This window comes from Notolepis coatsorum, assembly GCF_963971535.1.
Source record: "Notolepis coatsorum genome assembly, chromosome: 1".
NCBI classification, from domain to species: domain Eukaryota; kingdom Metazoa; phylum Chordata; class Actinopteri; order Aulopiformes; family Paralepididae; genus Notolepis; species Notolepis coatsorum.
Window position 1 is genome coordinate 153,239,384 of NC_140165.1, and position 20,724 is coordinate 153,260,107.

A 20,724-nucleotide genomic window follows, 5' to 3' on the forward strand; every position below is an offset into this window, starting at 1 on the left:
ACAGCCAATGTACAAAATTTTATAGGCAATTCCATGTCATTTGGAATCTATATCATGTGATACATGAATGCATGTGATGAATTTACACATTGCTCCAACTTAAAGGATCAATAGGCGGGCGCCAATTTTTGGCAACATATTGCATTTCTTATTATATCTCGACATTAATCGATAGTACTGAAAAAAAACAAGACGTTTGACACTGAAATCTAAAAAATCTGTCATTCCGGTAAGGGGCAGGAGCTAAAACAAAGACATCCAATCAAATGAACGACCAAGTCAAATGATTGGAATGAGGGATCTGTCTATCAAACCCTTTAGTGACACACACGCTTGTTATGCACATAAATAGTTGCATGCGTACACAAAGGCCTAACACATAGCTGCCTGCTAGCTAGCCAGAGGGGCGTGGCTTTGGAGGCATCCTGATGCATTCTGATTGGGAAGGGCGTTGTCGAATTTGTTTTAAGGATTGTAAAATATTAAATTTTTATTATATATAAGTTCTGCCCAAAATCAACGTCCGCCTATTGCCCCTTTAAGATGAGATTTGAAAGCATCACTCATCTCAAAGCCAAAAAATACCAACTTACATGGTTCTTCTTCTGAAGGAGTCAAAGGATGACAGCTTTGTAGAGAAAGGCTACTCAAAACAGTAGAGGTGACCCTTCTCTTGTGTCCCATCTCTTTGCAGGTGTGGGATCAGTCGTCAGTTTGACTGCATTCCCCCGCTTGCCTGCCTCAGAGGTTGAGGAGAAGGCAGTTAGCCTCTGTCCACTCTGCACACGCATTGCCACGCCATCCTGGTCCACTGACCACACCAGTCGGCCCCATCGCCTGTACATAGTGCACTTTCCAGTCATTTGGCAACACATGAACTTACACTGGGATGTGTTTCCTTTGACAATCTTCTTCTTTGATATATACAGTATGTGTGTTCATGGGAGTGGTGCCCGACAGCAGATACAGATGGCAGGGAAAACGATATGTTGATCCATGAGATCAAGGATACCTTTATAATATGAGGTTGTAAATATTGTTGTCCGGGTTTTTATAGACACAAAGGGAATAGTAAGGCTGGTAAGGCCATGTCTATATTTTTTTTTAAAAAGGTGTTTCTAATGATGTTGCAGGGAGACAAGTGATGTTGCAGGGAGATAAATCCAATAGGAACATCATGAACTCCCGTCAGAAACACACCACCATGGGCTCTTCTCCACGCTGGGGGAAATACGCTGACATTCAATCACTTGCATACAAAATCTAAATCAGTAAGAAAGGGTTCTGAGGAGGCAACACTTACATGACCAGTCTTCTTTTTTTGGATCAAATATGGTCCTCTCGACTAAATGGGACTTTGATATGTAATTGCATATGATTGCTTAATTGAGTCATCTGGCCATACTTTGTAAAACAATAATAACAATGTTTTGCAACAAGTTTGTTCCTTGTGTTGTTTCAGTATACCTACGATATAAGCATCAAGCTTTGGTCTCTGATCAGAGATCCACTAAGCAGTCAAGCTGGCCGACTCTGACCCCTCAGCTTGTTTCATTAGTCTACTACTGCAGCTGCTTATGGTCCAGATGTCCTGCTTATTACTAGCGTGCAGTGAACTATTAAGTCCAGTAATTGTCGGGGGGGGGGGGGCTCGTCACTCTCTATTATTCTCTTCCTTTATAACCAATCTTGTTAATTTTTGTCACATCAAAGAGCATGAGTTAACTTTCAGCCTTTTGATTATTTTTCTCAGTTGTGTTTTCATGTATTAACTTGAATTTGCATTCAACGAGTAATACATTGATGTGAGACAATACGTTTTAGAAGTGTATATCAGCACATGCATTAAACATGATTGACCTACTAGTGTTTTCCTCATTGTACATATTTGAGTTGTAAATCTTTATCATTGCGTTTCAGCGTTTCTCTGTGAGGAACGGATGGCCTACACCAGCATACCGCTAGCAAACACACGTTTGTTGTTTTATTTCTCCTTTAATTTTACAACAATGTAATGCTCTTCAAAAGTAATTTCAACAAAAACAAAATAGTCATACTGAACAAGGAGCACTTGTTGTTACAGGAAATTGCTATGTACAGCTACAAAGTCCTTTTCGACAAGTGAGACGTGAGAAGGTTGAAAGTGCTTTTATCAAACGACAAAGAAAAGGAGGAAAACAAAAAGCATGAGTGATCCCTTTGTGAGACCCGTAATAAAACTGCTTGGCACCAGTCTCAACCAAGAGACACACACACACTCCACAATCATACCAATGCATTCACACACACACACCCACACAGTCAGCATGTGATTACTGGGCCGTTGCAGTGGCGCCTCCAACAGGACACTAGGTGAATGTCAGCTTCTTTTAAAATCACATTAGTGAAGAGAAATTAAACAAAAGCAGACCAAAGATTTCTGGGGGGAAAACCCATGAGGCAAAAAAAAAAAAATCATCCTGGTGGCAACAATGTGTATATTCTACCCCCCTCCTTCCTCCTCCACCAAGCCCCCCCACAACATACATCCAATCCAACCACGCTCCACGCCAGCATTCAACATCTCATTCCTCCCTTCACATCCACAGACAATACTCTGTGTGGAAACCAGACTCATTTACAATACTGAAAAGAACAGTATTTATGTTTTACATCAGCTTTATTTTGTGGCAGTGTCTACTTAAATGTAATGTGCAAAATGTTTTCACTTTTATATCTTTTTTTCTTCTTAAATCTGAGCATTCACATTCATGGGTGCTGGACAGACAAGCTTGGTGCTCCACATGCCTGTGATGGTGAAATCATAGAATTAGAATTCATCGTGTTGCCTTTATCTGTACGTATGTGAGAAACACTGTCCCAGCTTCGTGACACTCAGTCTGGACAGGAAGACAGCAGTGACACTGCAGATAAAAGGACATGACAACTCTGAGTTCTGGCCCGTATGCATAAAGCCTCTGTGAAATATGAGCACTGATCTAGGAACACTGGGTCAGGTGACAAGACCTTCATGAACTACACAATGACTCAAGGTAAACTGATCTCAGATTGGTTTTCGGAGTACACTTTATGCATAAAGGCCATTAAAGCTGTTGACTAGAGTGTAGCCACTGAAATGCACAAGCTCAACACTATTGACCTTATTCCTCATGGTGGCCATTTTGCTCTTATGTCATGTTCCGGTTGAGATTCCTTTCCACCCTGTTCCCCAACCTGAGCATGACATGAGAGCAAAATGGCCACCGTGTGAATATGGTCAAGCCAGAAGGGTATTGAGAAGATGAAGAATCATTATCTTGACCACCATATACAGCGGCTCCACTGCACTCACACCTCTCTGATCAGCTGCGATTGCCCATGAGCAGAAGAATGGGTCTAGCTAGCAGAACCCAGTGGGGTGATCATTATTAATCAAAAGATTGGCAGTCATTCTGAACCTATTCTACAGTCATGTATTGTGTACCTTTTAATGCTCCAGCTGATTGCTTTTTAAACTAAATAAAAAAAATTATAACAAAAGGCCATTCTTGATGTGGAAAAGAAATCTGCAATGCAGTGTGAATGTTTGTGCATGAATGAGTGTATGGAGTGGGGCTCCGTTTGTGTGCGTGGAATTGACCTATCAAGCTCTGCCTTCTTTTTCTTGATCCTCCAATCGCCTGAATACTTTAGACAACAAATGTTTGTTTCCGCGTCTCTGATTGGCCAGGTCATTTCTGGTCATGTGACATGTACACCCAATCGTGGGACCACAAGTTTCTACACTGGTTAAGCTTAGGCGCTCTTTCGAAGTTGATTAAGGTTAGTTTGTCTTAGAGCATGGCGATAGAACGCCAGGTAGTTTTGCAGGCTGTTAGACCCGGAAATAGGCGCAGAACTTGCTGTCCCACGATTGGCGCACATGTCACATGACCTGGCAAATCAGAGCGCAAAACTCGAACGCGGAAACAAATATTTGTTGTCGAAAGTATTCACGCCCTCCAATCACCTGTTGCAACAGTTGTGCTTGGAGGCAGGCACGTGCACACATAGAGCCCAAGGGGTGCTTAAGCACCTGCCTTTTTAAGCCTCATAAAAAAAGTGCCATTTTTGTTACGCATAGACTGCCCTTCCAACTGAAAAATGTCAGGATAGAATCAAAATATTAGGTAAAGAGAGAGAGATGCCCCATATTCCATTGCAGTTTGCACGGCCTCCTCAGCGTGCCTCTTCACGGACCTATATTTTATGGATAGCGTGGGTGGTGATGATGATGATGATAGAAACCGCTGTGGCGCATACAGTTGAATGCTGGTATTACACTCATTGAGGGACACGAAGTCAAGTCCGATGGGATTTGGGAATCTCAAATACAAATCGGGATTGGAATAAAAAATGCATTTATATTAAACAATACAGAATATACAGCACTTCTTGGGGTTTCAAGGATAAGTGAGCTCCTGCACTGATTATTATAGTTCAATATTCAATATTTGATCACCAAAACGCCCCAAAAAGCATAAAAAGGGGGGCCCCCCCGCCCGCAAAGGGCCCTTAAAAATCAGGCTCGCACGCTCGGTTAAATCACACTCAGGTATAGTGTCCTTTTCAGCCTTTGAGCACCTGCCCCTCTAAAGGCCTGTGCACATCCCTGCTTGGAGGATCAAGAAAAGAGGGCTGGGTTTGAGATAGGTCAATAGAGGTAGTGCTTGTGCATGTATTTAAGTGGAGGAAGCTCATGTTTGTGTGAGGTGGAGCATTAGTTTGGGTGCAGGCTACTTGTTTTGGACCACTGTTCTCAGTGCACTGGCATCTTGTTGATTAGGGGCAATCTCTTATGGTCCCTCCAGATCCACTACTGATAAAACACTGATTATCCTGTGGCAATTGAATTGTCTCTGAATTTAAACAACAATTGAAGAATAAAACCTAAATAAATAATGAAAAGGTAACTGATCGCATTCAAAAGGGAGAAACCACTGCAGCATCAAAACAGGACACCCTGCTCCTCTATTAAAAAAACAACACCTTCAACAGGCTGCAAATATAGTTTTCTTTGTGCAATTAATGACAAAAGGAAAAATAAAGATACAAATAAAAAAGAAAACTTTTTGGTGACTAATTTAGTGAGCCACTATTCAATGATTCTATACATCTTTTTCTTTGAAATGCTATATACGTATCTGAATATATTATTTAGATCATTAATTTACTTTACAAAAACATGAGTCTGCAAGGAGGTCAACAAATGGGCAGGGTGGGGTCTCTGGGTACATGGAGGTGGGTAGTTGACTATAGTACCAAGCCAACAGCACGCTCAGCTCATTCCTCCACAGGGATACGTAAAAGGAATATGCCACCAAAAATCAAAGCTGATTCATTATACCCATATATTATACCTCATCTGACATAAATCCAAAAACTTAACTTGTACAAATGTATTTGAGTCTCGAGTTTAAGGATTGGGAAATGTGTGATGTTATTATGATGTCACATATACTAGGAAGTATTAAATACACTCCAATCAAATTATAAACCTTTTTTTTCTTCATAATTTCACTGAGCTATATTTAATACTTCCTGGAATATGTGACATAATGACATCACTCATTCAAAATCTTAAAAACTCAATAACACTCAAACAAAATTTATTTGTACAAGACTGTTTATAGTTTAGGAACGTGTGTGAGATTATGGCCATAATAAACAAGCTTTATGTTTTGATGGAATGTTCCTTTAAGATCCAGTTCACAAACACAGCAGGAAATCACAGATGAGGTCATGGTTGACAGGCAAACTGAAACTAAAGGAATCCATGTGTAAAACTTTGCTATGATGAGGCATACTGAAACTAAAGGATTGCATATATTGTGTGTAGACCTTGGCCATGAGGCATCATGCAGTATGATATAAAAGAAGCAGTGAAGCCAGAACACTGACGAAGGAATATGTAATTCCGAAACATGTTTTCAGGCTGCCATTAAATTTTGAACCTGAGAGTGCTGGTCTGGCTTCACTGCTTCTTTTATATAATACTTAATGGGATTTCAGCACCCAGTGTCGTATCTTGAGAGCGCGGTCTAACTTGACATTTGCATCATGCAGTATGAGAATGCAGAATTTCAAAGCAACACAAAAAACATGTTGAAAATCCTGCCAAATTTAAATAGTGTCAACCATAACATGATCTGATTTCAACAACAAAAGAAACTCTCCCAGTGGCCGCTGGGTGAGGAGGGGAAGGAGGCCATCTTGATTTAGAGTGAAGGGCATGAAGGCAGGTGAACAGTCTGGCAGGAACAACCTCCAGCTCATCAACTGTCTTGATAAAAAGTGACAATGACACTGGTTTATTAACTGTCCCTCTTGGAGCAGATGTTCCAACTAATCAGTCTATGAGCATGGAGAAACTGAAATGGCTAGCAACAGCATCTCAATCTCAAGGAAGGGGCCAAATCAAGAGAATTTGAATAAAAAAGGAGATCACTCAAACCTTTATGCCATTTGACACTCAACCAAATACCTATAATATCCAATAACCCGCAACCTGCATGATTCACTTTGGCCTGAATCCGACACATGAATACAACAAAAATGTATATTGACATCGATGGACAATTTATGTCAAAATGTAATTTGCAAGTATATATCTTCAGTTAGGATTCAGCCCACAGTGCCTCGTCAGTGAGGTTTCCCCCCCAAACATTACAATGCAAGTGACAACATCCAGCAAGATCTAGACAGTTGTAATGCTCTGGGCCAGTCATCTCATCCCCAGCACATTTAATTTACTGTCCCAAGAGAAATCCACATTTGGAGATGATGGTATACAGATATTTGTTGAGAATTTGGAGAAAAATGCTTCAGAATGTTCCAGATGAACACAAGCCCCCCAGAAGAGTTCCCAGCCACGTATCCCTGGATCCCAGGAAGTCCATCCTCACTCCCATCGACCCAGCATCGCAGTGCAGTCCAACATACCATCAGCCATCCTCTGTGTACGGCTAGTGCGTTTCCTCACACTCGTCCAACCCATTCGTTCCTGTGTATACCTACCAACCAATCAAAAGTGCTCAGCATCTCACCAACACATTATCCACGCTGCTCCCACTACATCAACCTCTGTATATACATGAAAATCCATATTTGCAGCGCGCACACAATGTACATTCTCTAGCTCCTGTGTTCTTCAGCAGTGTGTGGCTGAGTCAGTGGCTGGAGGCTTGGTCCAGTCCCAGTCCCGTGGCTCTTAGTTGGAGCTGGCTGTGATGGTCTCCAGCTCCAGGTCCATAGGAGCTGGGTTGACATGGAGGTTGCCGTAGCAGGTCTTACACACACGGGTGGGCTCAAACAGCTGCTGGCTTGGCACGGGCATCTTCTGGTCACAACAGCTGGCGCAGAACACGTTACCACAGTTCCTATAGGGGGAGACAACCCGGTCACTACTGGACTCTTCAGTTAAAGAGATCAAGATACAACTTTGTGCCACAGGGACTCCTTCATTCAGGTTGGCTATAAAATGTTTTTCTTGTCGTTTCTTGTCATAAATACCGCCAGTTAACACAGCGCAAAGGTTCAATTCAATCCAACAAGAAGAGACATTATCATCATTGGACAGGAAGGCAAATCACACTGGAGGAAGGTTTGGTCAGCAGTCTAATGCAGGATGACCACCGCTCCACACAGCTAAACCTCGAAGGTGCTGGAAGCATCAGAGTCCAAACTGATAGAAAAGTTTTCTGCATGCTTAGATCTATGCAGTTTCACTTTATTTTGAACTTTCTCTCTATCAGACCTTCATCAGATCAGCATACATCCAAGTGTGCGGACATTTCAGTCAGCTTTCTAATAAATAACCATGCTCAGATTAAAGAGTAAGGCCATGCTCGCACAGTAACACACAGTGGCCCCTTTCATCTGCCCCTACTTTGCTGTAGGAAATTGCCCATTACATACGAGGCCCTCTGCGTAAATAAAAACACAAGCATTTAATTCAGAGAGTCATGTCTGCCCTTGAACTGTACCAAACTGAGTGGCCTCCAGTACCATGCTGTGCTGGTGGGAGGTGAGATGTAGAAAGCTGGGGCAGCATGCTGTCAGGGTGTGGAGCTGCTCTGGGGCAGTGGGGCAGCATGCTGTCAGGGTGTGGAGCTGCTCTGGGGCAGTGGGGCAGCATGCTGTCAGGGTGTGGAGCTGCTCTGGGGCAGTGGGGCAGCATGCTGTCGGGGTGTGGAGCTGCTCTGGGGCAGTGGGGCAGCATGCTGTCAGGGTGTGGAGCTGCTCTGGGGCAGTGGGGCAGAATGCTGTCAGGGTGTGGAGCTGCTCTGGGGCAGTGGGGCAGCATGCTGTCGGGGTGTGGAGCTGCTCTGGAGCAGTGGGGCAGAATGCTGTCAGGGTGTGGAGCTGCTCTAAAGCAGTGGGGCAGAATGCTGTCAGGGTGGCGTGAATACTTTACCCAAGGCAGTTGTCCTTCCGCGTTCGGTTTGCGCGCCCAGATTGGCCTCTCAGCGCCCAATCGCGTTAGCCCTACTACTCGCTCAATATCACTTCAGTTCCACAGCCCCATTTCCTCGTATTGTTGCTCCGCCGTGCATCATATACTAAAACTAACTATCACTCAACTTCCTCGTATTGTTTTCGCCTCAGCCGTGCATCATATACTAAATAAAACTACCACCGTGCATCATATACTAAAACTATCACTCAACTAACTATCGCCTAACGCGCCTAACTTTTTGTATCACAAACAGTACTGTATTTGCACATCTGGTATGTCATAAATGTATAGATGTAGTAGTACTGTCTATCTGTATGTCGTGTGTGTCATATGTTATGATGAATTGAAAATGGGGGACCCTGATGTAAACAAGACTAAAGTCTTTCTCTGGTCTGCATCCCCTTAACAATTGTATGTATTGAGCTGTACTGTACTATTCTGTACCCATTCTGCAATCTGTTAATAAACTTTTCAATCAATCAATCAATATAAATAACGTAGTTTTCATCTCTCTATATTAACACCCATTTTCAATTCACCATAACATATATGACATACAGATACAGTACTGCTACATCTATACATTTATGACATACCAGATTTGCAAATACAGTACTGTTTGCGATACAAAAAGTGTCCAGAAAAAGTGTATATACATTTGACGTAGAAACTGTACATTGGAGGAGGCTGGGTTGATGTGATGTCGATTGATATGAATAGCGCGTTACGTTAATAGAGATGAAAACAATACGTTATTTATATTGATGTGAGAGATAATACAACGTTAACTGAAAGCTGATGCACGGCGCTTGAGTGATAGTAGTATATTGAGCGAGTAGTTAGGCGATAGTAAACAATGATGCATGTAATTATATTAATGTTACTGTGTGTTGTTGTAGCTATGTTAATATAATAGGATAACCACCGGTTAATTCGCGATTTTTTATTAGTTTGTCATGACAAACCAATTACATAATCCAACATATGTGTAAAGAAACAACATATTCCAGTTAACGGTATATTTTTTTAATGATTCGTTACGGCGAAATCAATACTTCCATTTGTATAAATTAGGTTAACTCAAGGATAGTATTCCTCCGTGCGGCGATAGTAGGGCTAACGCAATTGGGTGCTGAGAGGCCAATCAGGGCGCGCAAACCGAACGCGGAAGGACAACTGCCTTGGGTAAAGTATTCACGCGTTAGGGTGTGGAGCTGCTCTGGGGCAATGGGGCAGAATGCTGTCAGGGTGTGGAGCTGCTCTGGGGCAGTGGGGCAGAATGCTGTCAGGGTGTGGAGCTGCTCTGGAGCAGTGGGGCAGAATGCTGTCAGGGTGTGGAGCTGCTCTGGAGCAGTGGGGCAGAATGCTGTCAGGGTGTGGAGCTGCTCTGGAGCAGTGGGGCAGAATGCTGTCAGGGTGTGGAGCTGCTCTGGAGCAGTGGGGCAGAATGCTGTCAGGGTGTGGAGCTGCTCTGGGGCAGTGGGGCAGAATGCTGTCAGGGTGTGGAGCTGCTCTGGAGCAGTGGGGCAGAATGCTGTCAGGGTGTGGAGCTGCTCTGGAGCAGTGGGGCAGAATGCTGTCAGGGTGTGGAGCTGCTCTGGAGCAGTGGGGCAGAATGCTGTCAGGGTGTGGAGCTGCTCTGGGGCAGTGGGGCAGAATGCTGTCAGGGTGTGGAGCTGCTCTGGAGCAGTGGGGCAGAATGCTGTCAGGGTGTGGAGCTGCTCTGGAGCAGTGGGGCAGAATGCTGTCAGGGTGTGGAGCTGCTCTGGAGCAGTGGGGCAGAATGCTGTCAGGGTGTGGAGCTGCTCTGGAGCAGTGGGGCAGAATGCTGTCAGGGTGTGGAGCTGCTCTGGAGCAGTGGGGCAGAATGCTGTCAGGGTGTGGAGCTGCTCTGGAGCAGTGGGGCAGAATGCTGTCAGGGTGTGGAGCTGCTCTGGAGCAGTGGGGCAGAATGCTGTCAGGGTGTGCAGCATGGTAGGGGGTTGAGGATGAGGGAGCCCATGAACAATGGCTTCAGAAGACTAACTCTCAAATCTCCAGGTGAAACAATAATGAGGTATTTGCAAAAAGGCCTCAAACGTCAAACCCCTCATAGCATCCTCACTAGCAGCACCTTAACTCAAGGCCACAGCCATTTACACTGAAGTGCTGCCACCCTGTGTTCATAAACACGTATCCCCTAAGAACTTCTGAAACAGATCAGACAACAAAAAGAGAATGGAGGATGCAGTGGAGGAAGGGAGTGGAGGTGACGGTTAGGCGAATGGTGTCAACCAAACAGGTGTGGTGGTGATGCAGGGTTAGGGGGAGGGGGGCAGCTGGATCTCACCAGGCCTCTTGGACAGCCTCCCTGCCACTGTGGAGGAGAGGAGGGTAGAGAATGGAGAAGAGCGGCCATCAGAGTGGCCCGTACTACACACACTAACATATACTGGCCACTAAGCTCAATCTCTTAATATCAGTATCCAATTATAATCACGTCAGCTTTATTACATTCCAAAAGCAGCTGAGCTGAAAAGTAAAGATAATCATAATCTGGAAAAGGGCTCCAAACTGCACAGCGAACACAGCTGAGATGTCAAGTAGTTTTGGCCTTTTGGGGTTTTAATGACTGCCCAGTAAAATATTGTGCCGACATAACAGGTGATTGTAAGTGGGTTTAAAGTGCAGATAGGCTCAAGTCTTGACATGAGCCACCTGGACTTCCAAAAATGACTGCTACTTGAGTCAGTCATTAACCAGAGACACCTCACCCCAAAGAGAAGAAGTAAAGAGGACAGTAGGAACATGAAAAAAATGACAGCAACATGAGAAAACCAAAGGATAAATGCAATCCCTCTGACAGACAGAAACTAAAAAGCACCTCATATATGTCTCACAACGTGCACACAAGTACCGGAGGACACGCCCCAATGTATCCCAATGAAACCGCTTTCATGCGATTTCATTGTTTAAATAAATAAAAGCAGTGGCAAGATAGAAGACAATTTCCGTTGTCATTTATCAAGTATGCCTGTGGGCGGATAAGGCAAATCACATTACAACAGCTGTAATAATTAGCGTCACAAAACCAAAGAATGTCCCCAGGGACAAAATATGAATAATAATGTAATGATGATTGATGGGAGAACAGAGGAGGCCTTAAACAGAGCAGATAATAGCGGTCAGTGATAGTGATGGAGCAGGTTGAAGATGGAGCAGTCTGATAAAGCCGGTGGTTTACCTGCAGTGGTGCTTCCTGGTGGCGAGCCAGAACCTACTCTCACAGCCGTAGCACTGCGCGGCCAGATGGTCCGGGTACCAGCGGGTCACCTGCAACCAGCAGCTTAATCTCAGTTCACGGTTCTCATCATCATCGCTCAGCCAAGCTACAACTGTCATCTGTCATCCTGGTCTTTAAAAGGGATAGTACACATTTGATTTATCACAAACTGAGTCTTATTAGTCCGTTAATAAAAAGGACTTGCACACATGTTTCAGTGTTTGAGAAGGGGCATGAAGCACAGATTCACAACAGAATTTAGAATGTCCATTGCATGATGCTGCCTCTGATATTCTTTTATTTTTATCTACTTTTTCTCCTCCCTTTTTTTCTGTATTTTTCTCCCATCCCAATTGAGTCGTTATGCCAATTCCCCCCTCCCCTTCCTGGTCGTTGCGCGCATTTGCCCCCCACTTGCCGGTCTAGGGAGCCCTGAAGTCTATCACATGCTTCCTCCGACACATGTGGAGAGACAGCCAGCCGCTTCTTTTCACCTGACAGCGAGGACTCTCACTGGGGAGGTGTAATGCGTGGGAGGATCACACTACCTTCCCCAGTTCCCTCCCTCGCTGTGCAGGCGCCCTGACAGACCTGTAGGAGTCGCTGTTTACAATGACCAGGACCCACCCCACCGGCTTCCCACCCACTGACACTGCCAATTGTGTCAGTACGGACGGTCGACCAAGCCGGAGGTACCGCTGGCAGTTGGATTCGCTGCGCTACCCGGCCACCCCAGCTGCCTCTGATATTCCACAAAACAAACAGCGGTACAAATGCTTTTTGGGTGAAACTGAAATCACTCCCAGTTTGTGACAAATGAAATAGGCTTCTTAAAAATATCCCTGTCACTCAGTTTATAAAGCTACCTTCAATAAATACATGTATATTATCGATTACAGCCAGCCTGTTTACCTCAGTGTCTTGCTTGTCCACTTGCTCCCAGCTGGTCTCGGAGAAGAGCTCTGTGCTGCAGCGTGACAGACAGTTAGGGTCCAGGGTGAACTCTGAGTCTGTCATTGAGGTCTGCATGAAGGGACACAAGACAATACTCTGAACACCCAGCAGGTTCACAGGTCACTCTGATTCTGTCATGTGTTCTAATAATCTGATTAAAGTAGATACTAATGTTGCATTTTCCCTAGGGCTGTGATGGCAGTCTGCAAACTGGAAGTGATCCCTTTCTAGTGAGACAAGTGACTACAATGGCATTGGAACCTGCAGTCAAAGTTTAGGTTTTAATCATTCAAAAACAAAAAAAGTTGAGCTTGTCAAAATATATATTTTTTACTAGAACAGCAACCGTAGCAACTTCTCAATAAGTATCCTCAGAAGAACATGCCAAATGTTCAGCTAATACAGATGGCTTTTTCCATGCCACAAAGGAAGTACACTATAGTTCAGGTCAGAGTAGATCTCTCTGGGTCAGGTCAGAGTAGATCTCTCTGGGTCAGATCAGAGTAGATCTCTCTGGGTCAGATCAGAGTAGATCTCTCTGGGTCAGGTCAGAGTAGATCTCTCTGGGTCAGATCAGAGTAGATCTCTCTGGGTCAGATCAGAGTAGATCTCTCTGGGTCAGGTCAGAGTAGATCTCTCTGGGTCAGGTCAGAGTAGATCTCTCTGGGTCAGATCAGAGTAGATCTCTCTGGGTCAGATCAGAGTAGATCTCTCTGGGTCAGGTCAGAGTAGATCTCTCTGGGTCAGATCAGAGTAGATCTCTCTGGGTCAGATCAGAGTAGATCTCTCTGGGTCAGATCAGAGTAGATCTCTCTGGGTCAGGTCAGAGTAGATCTCTCTGGGTCAGGTCAGAGTAGATCTCTCTGGGTCAGATCAGAGTAGATCTCTCTGGGTCAGGTCAGAGTAGATCTCTCTGGGTCAGATCAGAGTAGATCTCTCTGGGTCAGGTCAGAGTAGATCTCTCTGGGTCAGATCAGAGTAGATCTCTCTGGGTCAGGTCAGAGTAGATCTCTCTGGGTCAGGTCAGAGTAGTGGGCCTAGATCTCTCTGGGTCAGGTCAGAGTAGTAGGCCTAGATCTCTCTGGGTCAGGTCAGAGTAGTGGGCCTAGATCTCTCTGGGTCAGGTCAGAGTAGTGGGCCTAGATCTCTCTGGGTCAGGTCAGAGTAGTGGGCCTAGATCTCTCTGGGTCAGGTCAGAGTAGTGGGCCTAGATCTCTCTGGGTCAGGTCAGAGTAGTGGGCCTAGATCTCTCTGGGTCAGGTCAGAGTAGTGGGCCTAGATCTCTCTGGGTCAGGTCAGAGTAGTGGGCCTAGATCTCTCTGGGTCAGGTCAGAGTAGTGGGCCTAGATCTCTCTGGGTCAGGTCAGAGTAGTGGGCCTAGATCTCTCTGGGTCAGGTCAGAGTAGTGGGCCTAGATCTCTCTGGGTCAGGTCAGAGTAGTGGGCCTAGATCTCTCTGGGTCAGGTCAGAGTAGGGGTGGACGGTATGGTCTAAAATTTATATCACGGTATAATTTGAAGCATAGACGGTAACGGTATATATCACGGTATCATCGTTTTTGATAAAAAAAATTTTTTTTATTTTATATATATATATATTTTTTTTTTATAAAATATATATATTATATAATTAGACTTGTACTGGTATTATCTGCGAGACATCGCCACCACGCAACAAGCTCCACTGTCTGTGTGTACTCTAGTAGCCTCCAGCTACGGCCAGGATTCTCCAGAGCTGCACCTGGACCTATACTCTAGTAGCCTCGAGCTACGGCCAGGATTCTCCAGAGCTGCACCTGGACCTATACTCTAGTAGCCTCGAGCTACGGCCAGGATTCTCCAGAGCTGCACCTGGACCTATACTCTAGTAGCCTCGAGCAGAGCTACGGCCAGGATTCTCCGGCGCTGCACCTGGACCCTATTGTATTGGTATTATAACGTTAGCAAGCCCTCAGCTCGAATACGCATCGAATCAGTGTTATAAGACATTGATATCATGAGCCACCTGTAGCTACTGCATATATAACGTTAATACAACGCCTCAGTGAATTATTTAGTTCAATGGGACATTTCGTTTTGAACGGTGAACAAACTTGCGTTAACGTGAGCTAACAGGTAGCATACACGTCTCTAGTACTAGACTTTGTGGAGCGTTTGTTGATGTCAGGAGCTATCGGTAGCTGGCCGACTAGATACCGTTCGGTTAGACAATGCCCCATCATGTATTAAACTCAAAGTGAATAGTTGACTGGGTCATTTTGTAACGGTAGCTAAGCTAACGTTAGCTCAGGGAGACGCCGACAGCTCCCGTGTCCCGTCCCACTAGACTACTAGACCCGTGTTTACATGCGTGCGGTAGGGGCTGGCACGCCCACTGCGCGAAGCCTCCTAAATAACTTTTTCCAGTTCGCACATATCTATTATCTATGACTAATTCTATCTATTTTTAGGGGCAAATGCGAGTGAAATAGTCGCGCTGTGGTTACATGACGTCATTGCTATTTTAGAGCTGCACTACCGGTTACACGGTATACTCAAAATCCATACCGTAGAGCAAATTCATACGGTTTATACCGTATACTAGGCCTGCCACGATAACACATTTTGCTGGGCGATTAATTGCCCCCGAAAATATCGCGATAAGCGATATTATTGCGACCGGTTAGAGAATTTTTTTTTGAGAAATTTATTTCCCAAAACTTTTATTTTGAAGCCCACCGCTCCGTCTTTTCCGGTGTTTAGACTTTTATTTTGAAGCCCACCGACCGGACCGGAAGTACTGTTGTTATTATCCTAGCGGCACCGCCACCTATGAGCGGCCAACTTGTCTCGTCCGGTTGTGTTTTTGAGCTAATGATAAAACAAATATTGAGATTGTTGGTGAACAACTAACTTTAGGTTAGTTTTAACGTTAGCTACTAACGTTAGATGCAGCTACTACAGGCAATCAACGATGAGGAGGAAGCGTCAAAGCAGTATATAATAGAATAGCTGTGGCGTGTAGGCACTGCAGCACGACTCGAAACTACCTACTACGTTATAATAAATGAATTCATGTTTAACTTGTCCCCGTGTCCAGTCCTTTGACTAGCCCCACCCGTTCATTGTAAACAATGATGCATGTAATTGTATTAACGTTATTCTGTGTTGTAGCTATGCTATACGTTGTATTTCGTTTGTTAGCTAATGTTGTTAGCTTTGAATGAGAATCAACACTCGATCTTTCATCTTTATTTAGCAGTCCAGTTTCTCCGGGCAGTAGCGAGTAACTACTTGGGTCTAAAAATAGCTAACGTTACACTATAAATAACGCTACTTGGTTAAAAGGAGCAACACCATTGAGTAATGTAGTTAAACTATATGTGGCGTTGCTACTGCCCCACGGAGCTGTGCTCTGTAGTATGGCCAGCGGCCCCCCACACGGACAGTGACTGACAAGGCGCAAATAGCAATTAATCACGCCCGTCAAAATCATTGCATTACTTTTAATTATCGCGGCAATTAATCGATTTATTGCTTATCGCGGCAGGCCTACCGTATACCGTTTATACCGTCCACCCCTAGGTCAGAGTAGTAGGCCTAGATCTCTCTGGGTCAGGTCAGAGTAGTAGGCCTAGATCTCTCTGGGTCTCACCGATTCATCTCCCATATCTCCGTTGACCCTGAGGGAGTTGCCATGCCGCTGGTTCTCCAGGCAGTTCCACAACTCTTGGACCTGCCTTTTCAGCGTCTCCACCTCCAGCTGGTGGCCTGCCTCGATCTGCCTCAGCCTCTGCTGTATGGCGTCCGTGTGCAGCGTCAGGCCGTCGTCGTCCAGGTGGCTCCGGGAGGGCTGCTCCGGGCTGGTGGCCGGCCGGCTCAGCAGGCTATGGAGGCAGCGGTGATGCGAGCAGCCGACCCGGGGGTGAAGGCTCAGGGAGTGGCAGCTGACCAGGGACACCTGCCGACTCAGCGGGCCCCCGTTCACCTTGGCCCACGGAGGGTCCGAGCTCTCACCATTACACAGCCTGTCCCTGCTGGGCTCAGCACTCGCAGACGGAAAGGCACTTAGGGTGGGCCTCTTGCTGACCCCGTTTAAAGTCCTGCTGGCCCCCTTCTCTGCCTTGGTCTCAAGTCCGTTCTCGTTCCTAGGGCACAGGGGTTTGCTTCTGCCATCGTTGCAGGGCTGAGGGCCCAGGCACACGGCCGTTGGTACCAAGACCTCGAGCCTGCCACAGGCCTCTTCAGTCAGAGTCTCTGTGGAACTCTCCATGAGGGAGGCCCTCTTATCAGACTGCTCCGTGTCCGACGGCTCTCTGTGGGGATCCTCAGCAGACCCGGGCTCTTCAGGTGTCCTGTGACCAAAGCCATTAGTCATAGTTCTATGGGCTTCAGGGTGTTCTGGCTGGGCTGAGCTGGAACTATGCTCTGGTTCCTCCTGAGCAGAGGAGCTCATTAAAACCTGCTCTACCAGCTTCTGGGACATCTGGACCACCACATCTGCCTGTTCCTCCAGCTCCCCTGGCACCGCTGTGGGCAGAGGAGCAGACAGCGCTGTGGTGGGTGGAGCCACACCCTCCTCCTCAGGCTCAACTGTACCATTCTCTGGATGGTGACCATTGGAGACCAGCTCTTCCTGTATTTCAGTCCCATTGACTTTAGCATGTGCATCTGCCTCCTTGATGTTCATTTCTGTCTCCGTCTCCTCATTGCAAACAACCTGACTGACGGCAGCTTCTTTCTGTGGCTCAGCTCCCGCCTCCTCCTTGGTGGCCTCCTGGAGAATGTTCTCCATCTGTCCCTCAGCCAGCCCCACGGCCACAGACAGCTCTGCCTCCTCAGCCAGCCCCACGGCCACAGACAGCTCTGCCTCCTCAGCCAGCCCCACGGCCACAGACGGCTCTGCCTCCTCAGCCAGCCCCACGGCCACAGACAGCTCTGCCTCCTCAGCCAGCCCCACGGCCACAGACGGCTCTGCCTCCTCAGCCAGCCCCACGGCCACAGACAGCTCTGCCTCCTCAGCCAGCCCCACGGCCACAGACGGCTCTGCCTCCTCAGCCAGCCCCACGGCCACAGACGGCTCTGCCTCCTCAGCCAGCCCCACGGCCACAGACGGCTCTGCCTCCTCAGCCAGCCCCACGGCCACAGACGGCTCTGCCTCCTCAGCCAGCCCCACGGCCACAGACAGCTCTGCCTCCTCAGCGGTCTCTCCTGAGCCCACGGGGGCCTCTCCCGGCTCTGCGTGCTGGCCCAGGGGCCGGGGGCCGTCCTCCGGCTCGGGGTGGGCCATGTCCGGGGGAGGTGCCGCTCCAGGCTGCCCATTGGTCCAGGCCTCCTCCTCCTCCTCCTGGCCGCCCCCTCCCTCAGGCCCCACGGCCATGTTGACCTCCAGAGAGCGCCGGTGGTCCTGCCACTTCTCGTTCAGGCTCGGGTCACTGGAGCGCCGATTAGGAGCCATCGAGCTCCCCAGCTCACATGCGCTGGGCAAGTTATCGAAGGACCGAGTCTTTGGGCGTCTTTGAAAGGAAAAGGAAAAAGAGAGGAATTGAGCCGATCAGCACATGAAGCCTTATCACCACCAAACAATGGGCCCCTGTCTCCGAGGCCCCATGATGGAGACTGCAGCCATGATGATTATTGCACATAATCAGTTAATCATTACAGAATGCTTTGGCTTAACAGATGTACAGGATATCCATAAGTAACATGTGGGGTGTAGGTGGAAAATGAGGAAGGGGGGAGGGGCAGAACTCAAGTGATTGAAGGTGTATTATTTCAATCAAATCTCATCCCCACAATACATTTATCACGGAAGAACTGAATAAACATGCAATAAGCACAGCTTATAAACAATCTTGGTTTTCCACTGCTAAAATGGTCCTAAGGGCCCTCAACCTGGGTTCATCATACATCAGGGAGGAGGGGGGCTGTGTCATGTGTGCCAGGCTCACCTGCCCAGGGGCGTGTCCTCGGGATTGGCACCTGGCACGGGATAGGGAGCACAAGAGTCATCGGAGGGTGTCGTGGGGGAGGAGCTGGGCAGGTACATCGCCGTCCACAGCATCAGGTTACGAATGTGACAGACTGGGTGGAGAACCTGCGAACAGCCATCAGCTTAAGACGGATGAAGGACTCATACAAGCTTTAGATGTGTAGTGAACCAGCAAGCCAGTCAGAGAAGCAAAGTCATAAATCGTATTGCATCTACCATTAACAACAACACTAAACAAACATTAGGAAACACAGTCCTATGGGTGGAGTGGATCTTTAAACCACATGGTATCTTAGACATGGAGGAATGTTAGAATGGACACAGGGAGCGCATGGGGAGTGCGTGGGGAGTGCATGAGGCACGTACAGTCTCAGAATGGGTGGAGTAGAGCATGTTCCTCAAGGCACGGTTGGCTGGTCGCAGCAGCGACCACACGGAACAGGTCCTCTCCTGGACGTGACGGTCCTCTCTCTCCTTGCCACTGTTGCACAGGAAGGTCCCAAACAAACAGGAGTAGGAGTGCTGCACCAGTTTCACCTGCACGCACGCACACACACACACACGGAAAAAACATCTCATGTATGATAATAAGAAGACAGTGAAACACAAATTTCCTGCATCACCCTGCCGAAAAATATTACCACTCGAAATGGTGATTGCATATTAGAGACTCGCCAGCAAATATTGAACATCACAACACTCGGATCAATGACCATGATCATTTTGCCCTAATATGAATATAAACATTCTGTTGCATCCGATCCTCTGGATTGGATTCAGACTCCTGGGGTAATTAGGTGATTACTACTCCATAGCCCTTCTGTACTGACCAGGAAGGCCTCGTTGAACTCAAAGGTGCAGGGGAACTGCCTCTGCAGCTGGTGCACACAGTCCAGCCACTGCAGGAAGACCGGACAGCGCTCGTTCACATCCTCAGAGCTCTCCCCATGGCCACAGCGGTCAGCAAACTTATGGCCAAAGTCCAGCCACTCTGTCTCCACCAAGACCTGGAAGCCCTGGGAAAAACAGACACCAGACAAACAGACGAAGCTTAGAATTAAATAAAAGGTCATTCTGTCATTTTAACTCAACTTTAAAAGAGTGCATTGCCTTCTAGGGCTGAGTCGAATAGCCTATTTATCAACAAATATTTTTTTTTCACTTTTTCTCCTTTTTTTCTGTTTTTCTCCCATCCCAATTTAGTCGTGCCAATTCCCCCCTCCCCTGTCTTGATCGTTGCTTGCATGTGCCCTCCACTGGTCGGTCGTAGGGAGGGTTGAAGAATCTATCGCATGTCCCCTCCGATACATGCAGAGTCAGCCAGCCACTTCTTTTCACCTGCCAGCGCGGACTCTCATTGGCGAGGTGTAAAGGGGAGGCTCACACTACCCTCGACATCTCCTGTCCTTGCTGTGCAGGCGCCCTGACCGACCTGTAGGAGTCGCTGTTTACAACGACCAGATTACCACCCATCGACTCCCCTCCCGCTGACTCTGCCAATTGAGTCAGTATGACGGCCGGCCCAAGCCGGAGGCAACGCTGACAGCCGGATTCGATACCGGTGTCTCACACGTTGGTGACGAGCGCTTAGACCGCTGCGCCACCCAGACGTCCTATTTATCAACAAATCTGTAACTTTTGTTTTCCAACATTGTTGCTCTGCAAATTAATGCAATCATGAGGGACATCTATAAATACAGTGCTTGTTAACCTCTTAAGCCCAAACGGTCCGGTACTGGTACGAGAATGACATCACGCCATAAATCTCTACAGAATTTATGAATTAATGTTGCGTTTTCTTTTCAAACGTAGCCAAGAGTAAAGACCCTAACCCTGTCAAAACAGCAGTTATCAGCACTACGTTTGTTTACCAATGATTTTAAGTGTTATTAGTGAAATATGAGTTTATAGAAATCTCAGGGCATCAAGTTGGAAAAAGGCAAGGATTGCAGCAAGGATTTGGCACAACCTAACTTGTGTAGTCTTTTGAGAGAAGAGACCCAGGGCTTTCGACTACACTTCCCAGCTCACGCCAGCCCCAATCAATCATCAGACTTCTTTT

The 20,724-nt window shown here is 46.7% G+C and overlaps 2 protein-coding genes across 4 annotated transcripts in view; one reads left to right on the forward strand and one right to left on the reverse strand.

Moving 5' to 3' along the window:
* Positions 1 to 718, forward strand: part of citb (citron rho-interacting serine/threonine kinase b) — a gene marked incomplete at both ends in the record, with an annotated part of 154,664 nt that extends 153,946 nt beyond the window's left edge. Inside the window, 1 exon segment of the mRNA XM_084307930.1 lies at positions 695 to 718. Within this exon segment, the coding sequence (XP_084164056.1) occupies positions 695 to 718 (24 nt within the window).
* A 1,293-nt stretch (positions 719 to 2,011) lies between these two features.
* mtmr3 (myotubularin related protein 3) overlaps positions 2,012 to 20,724 on the reverse strand; it is a 71,536-nt gene continuing 52,823 nt past the window's right edge. The window contains exons 14-21 of one of the 3 annotated variants that reach the window (XM_084332649.1): positions 19,493 to 19,678; positions 19,029 to 19,199; positions 18,622 to 18,767; positions 16,326 to 18,186; positions 12,651 to 12,761; positions 11,700 to 11,788; positions 10,806 to 10,832; positions 2,012 to 7,397 (exon numbers count right to left, since the gene is read on the reverse strand). In XM_084332649.1, coding sequence (XP_084188775.1) covers positions 7,229 to 7,397; positions 10,806 to 10,832; positions 11,700 to 11,788; positions 12,651 to 12,761; positions 16,326 to 18,186; positions 18,622 to 18,767; positions 19,029 to 19,199; positions 19,493 to 19,678 — 2,760 coding nt within the window. In that variant the 3' untranslated portion in view covers positions 2,012 to 7,228. Of the gene's footprint in view, positions 7,398 to 10,805; positions 10,833 to 11,699; positions 11,871 to 12,650; positions 12,762 to 16,325; positions 18,187 to 18,621; positions 18,768 to 19,028; positions 19,200 to 19,492; positions 19,679 to 20,724 lie in introns of those variants that run through there. The other 2 variants (XM_084332650.1, XM_084332651.1) reach the window with 2 other exon arrangements.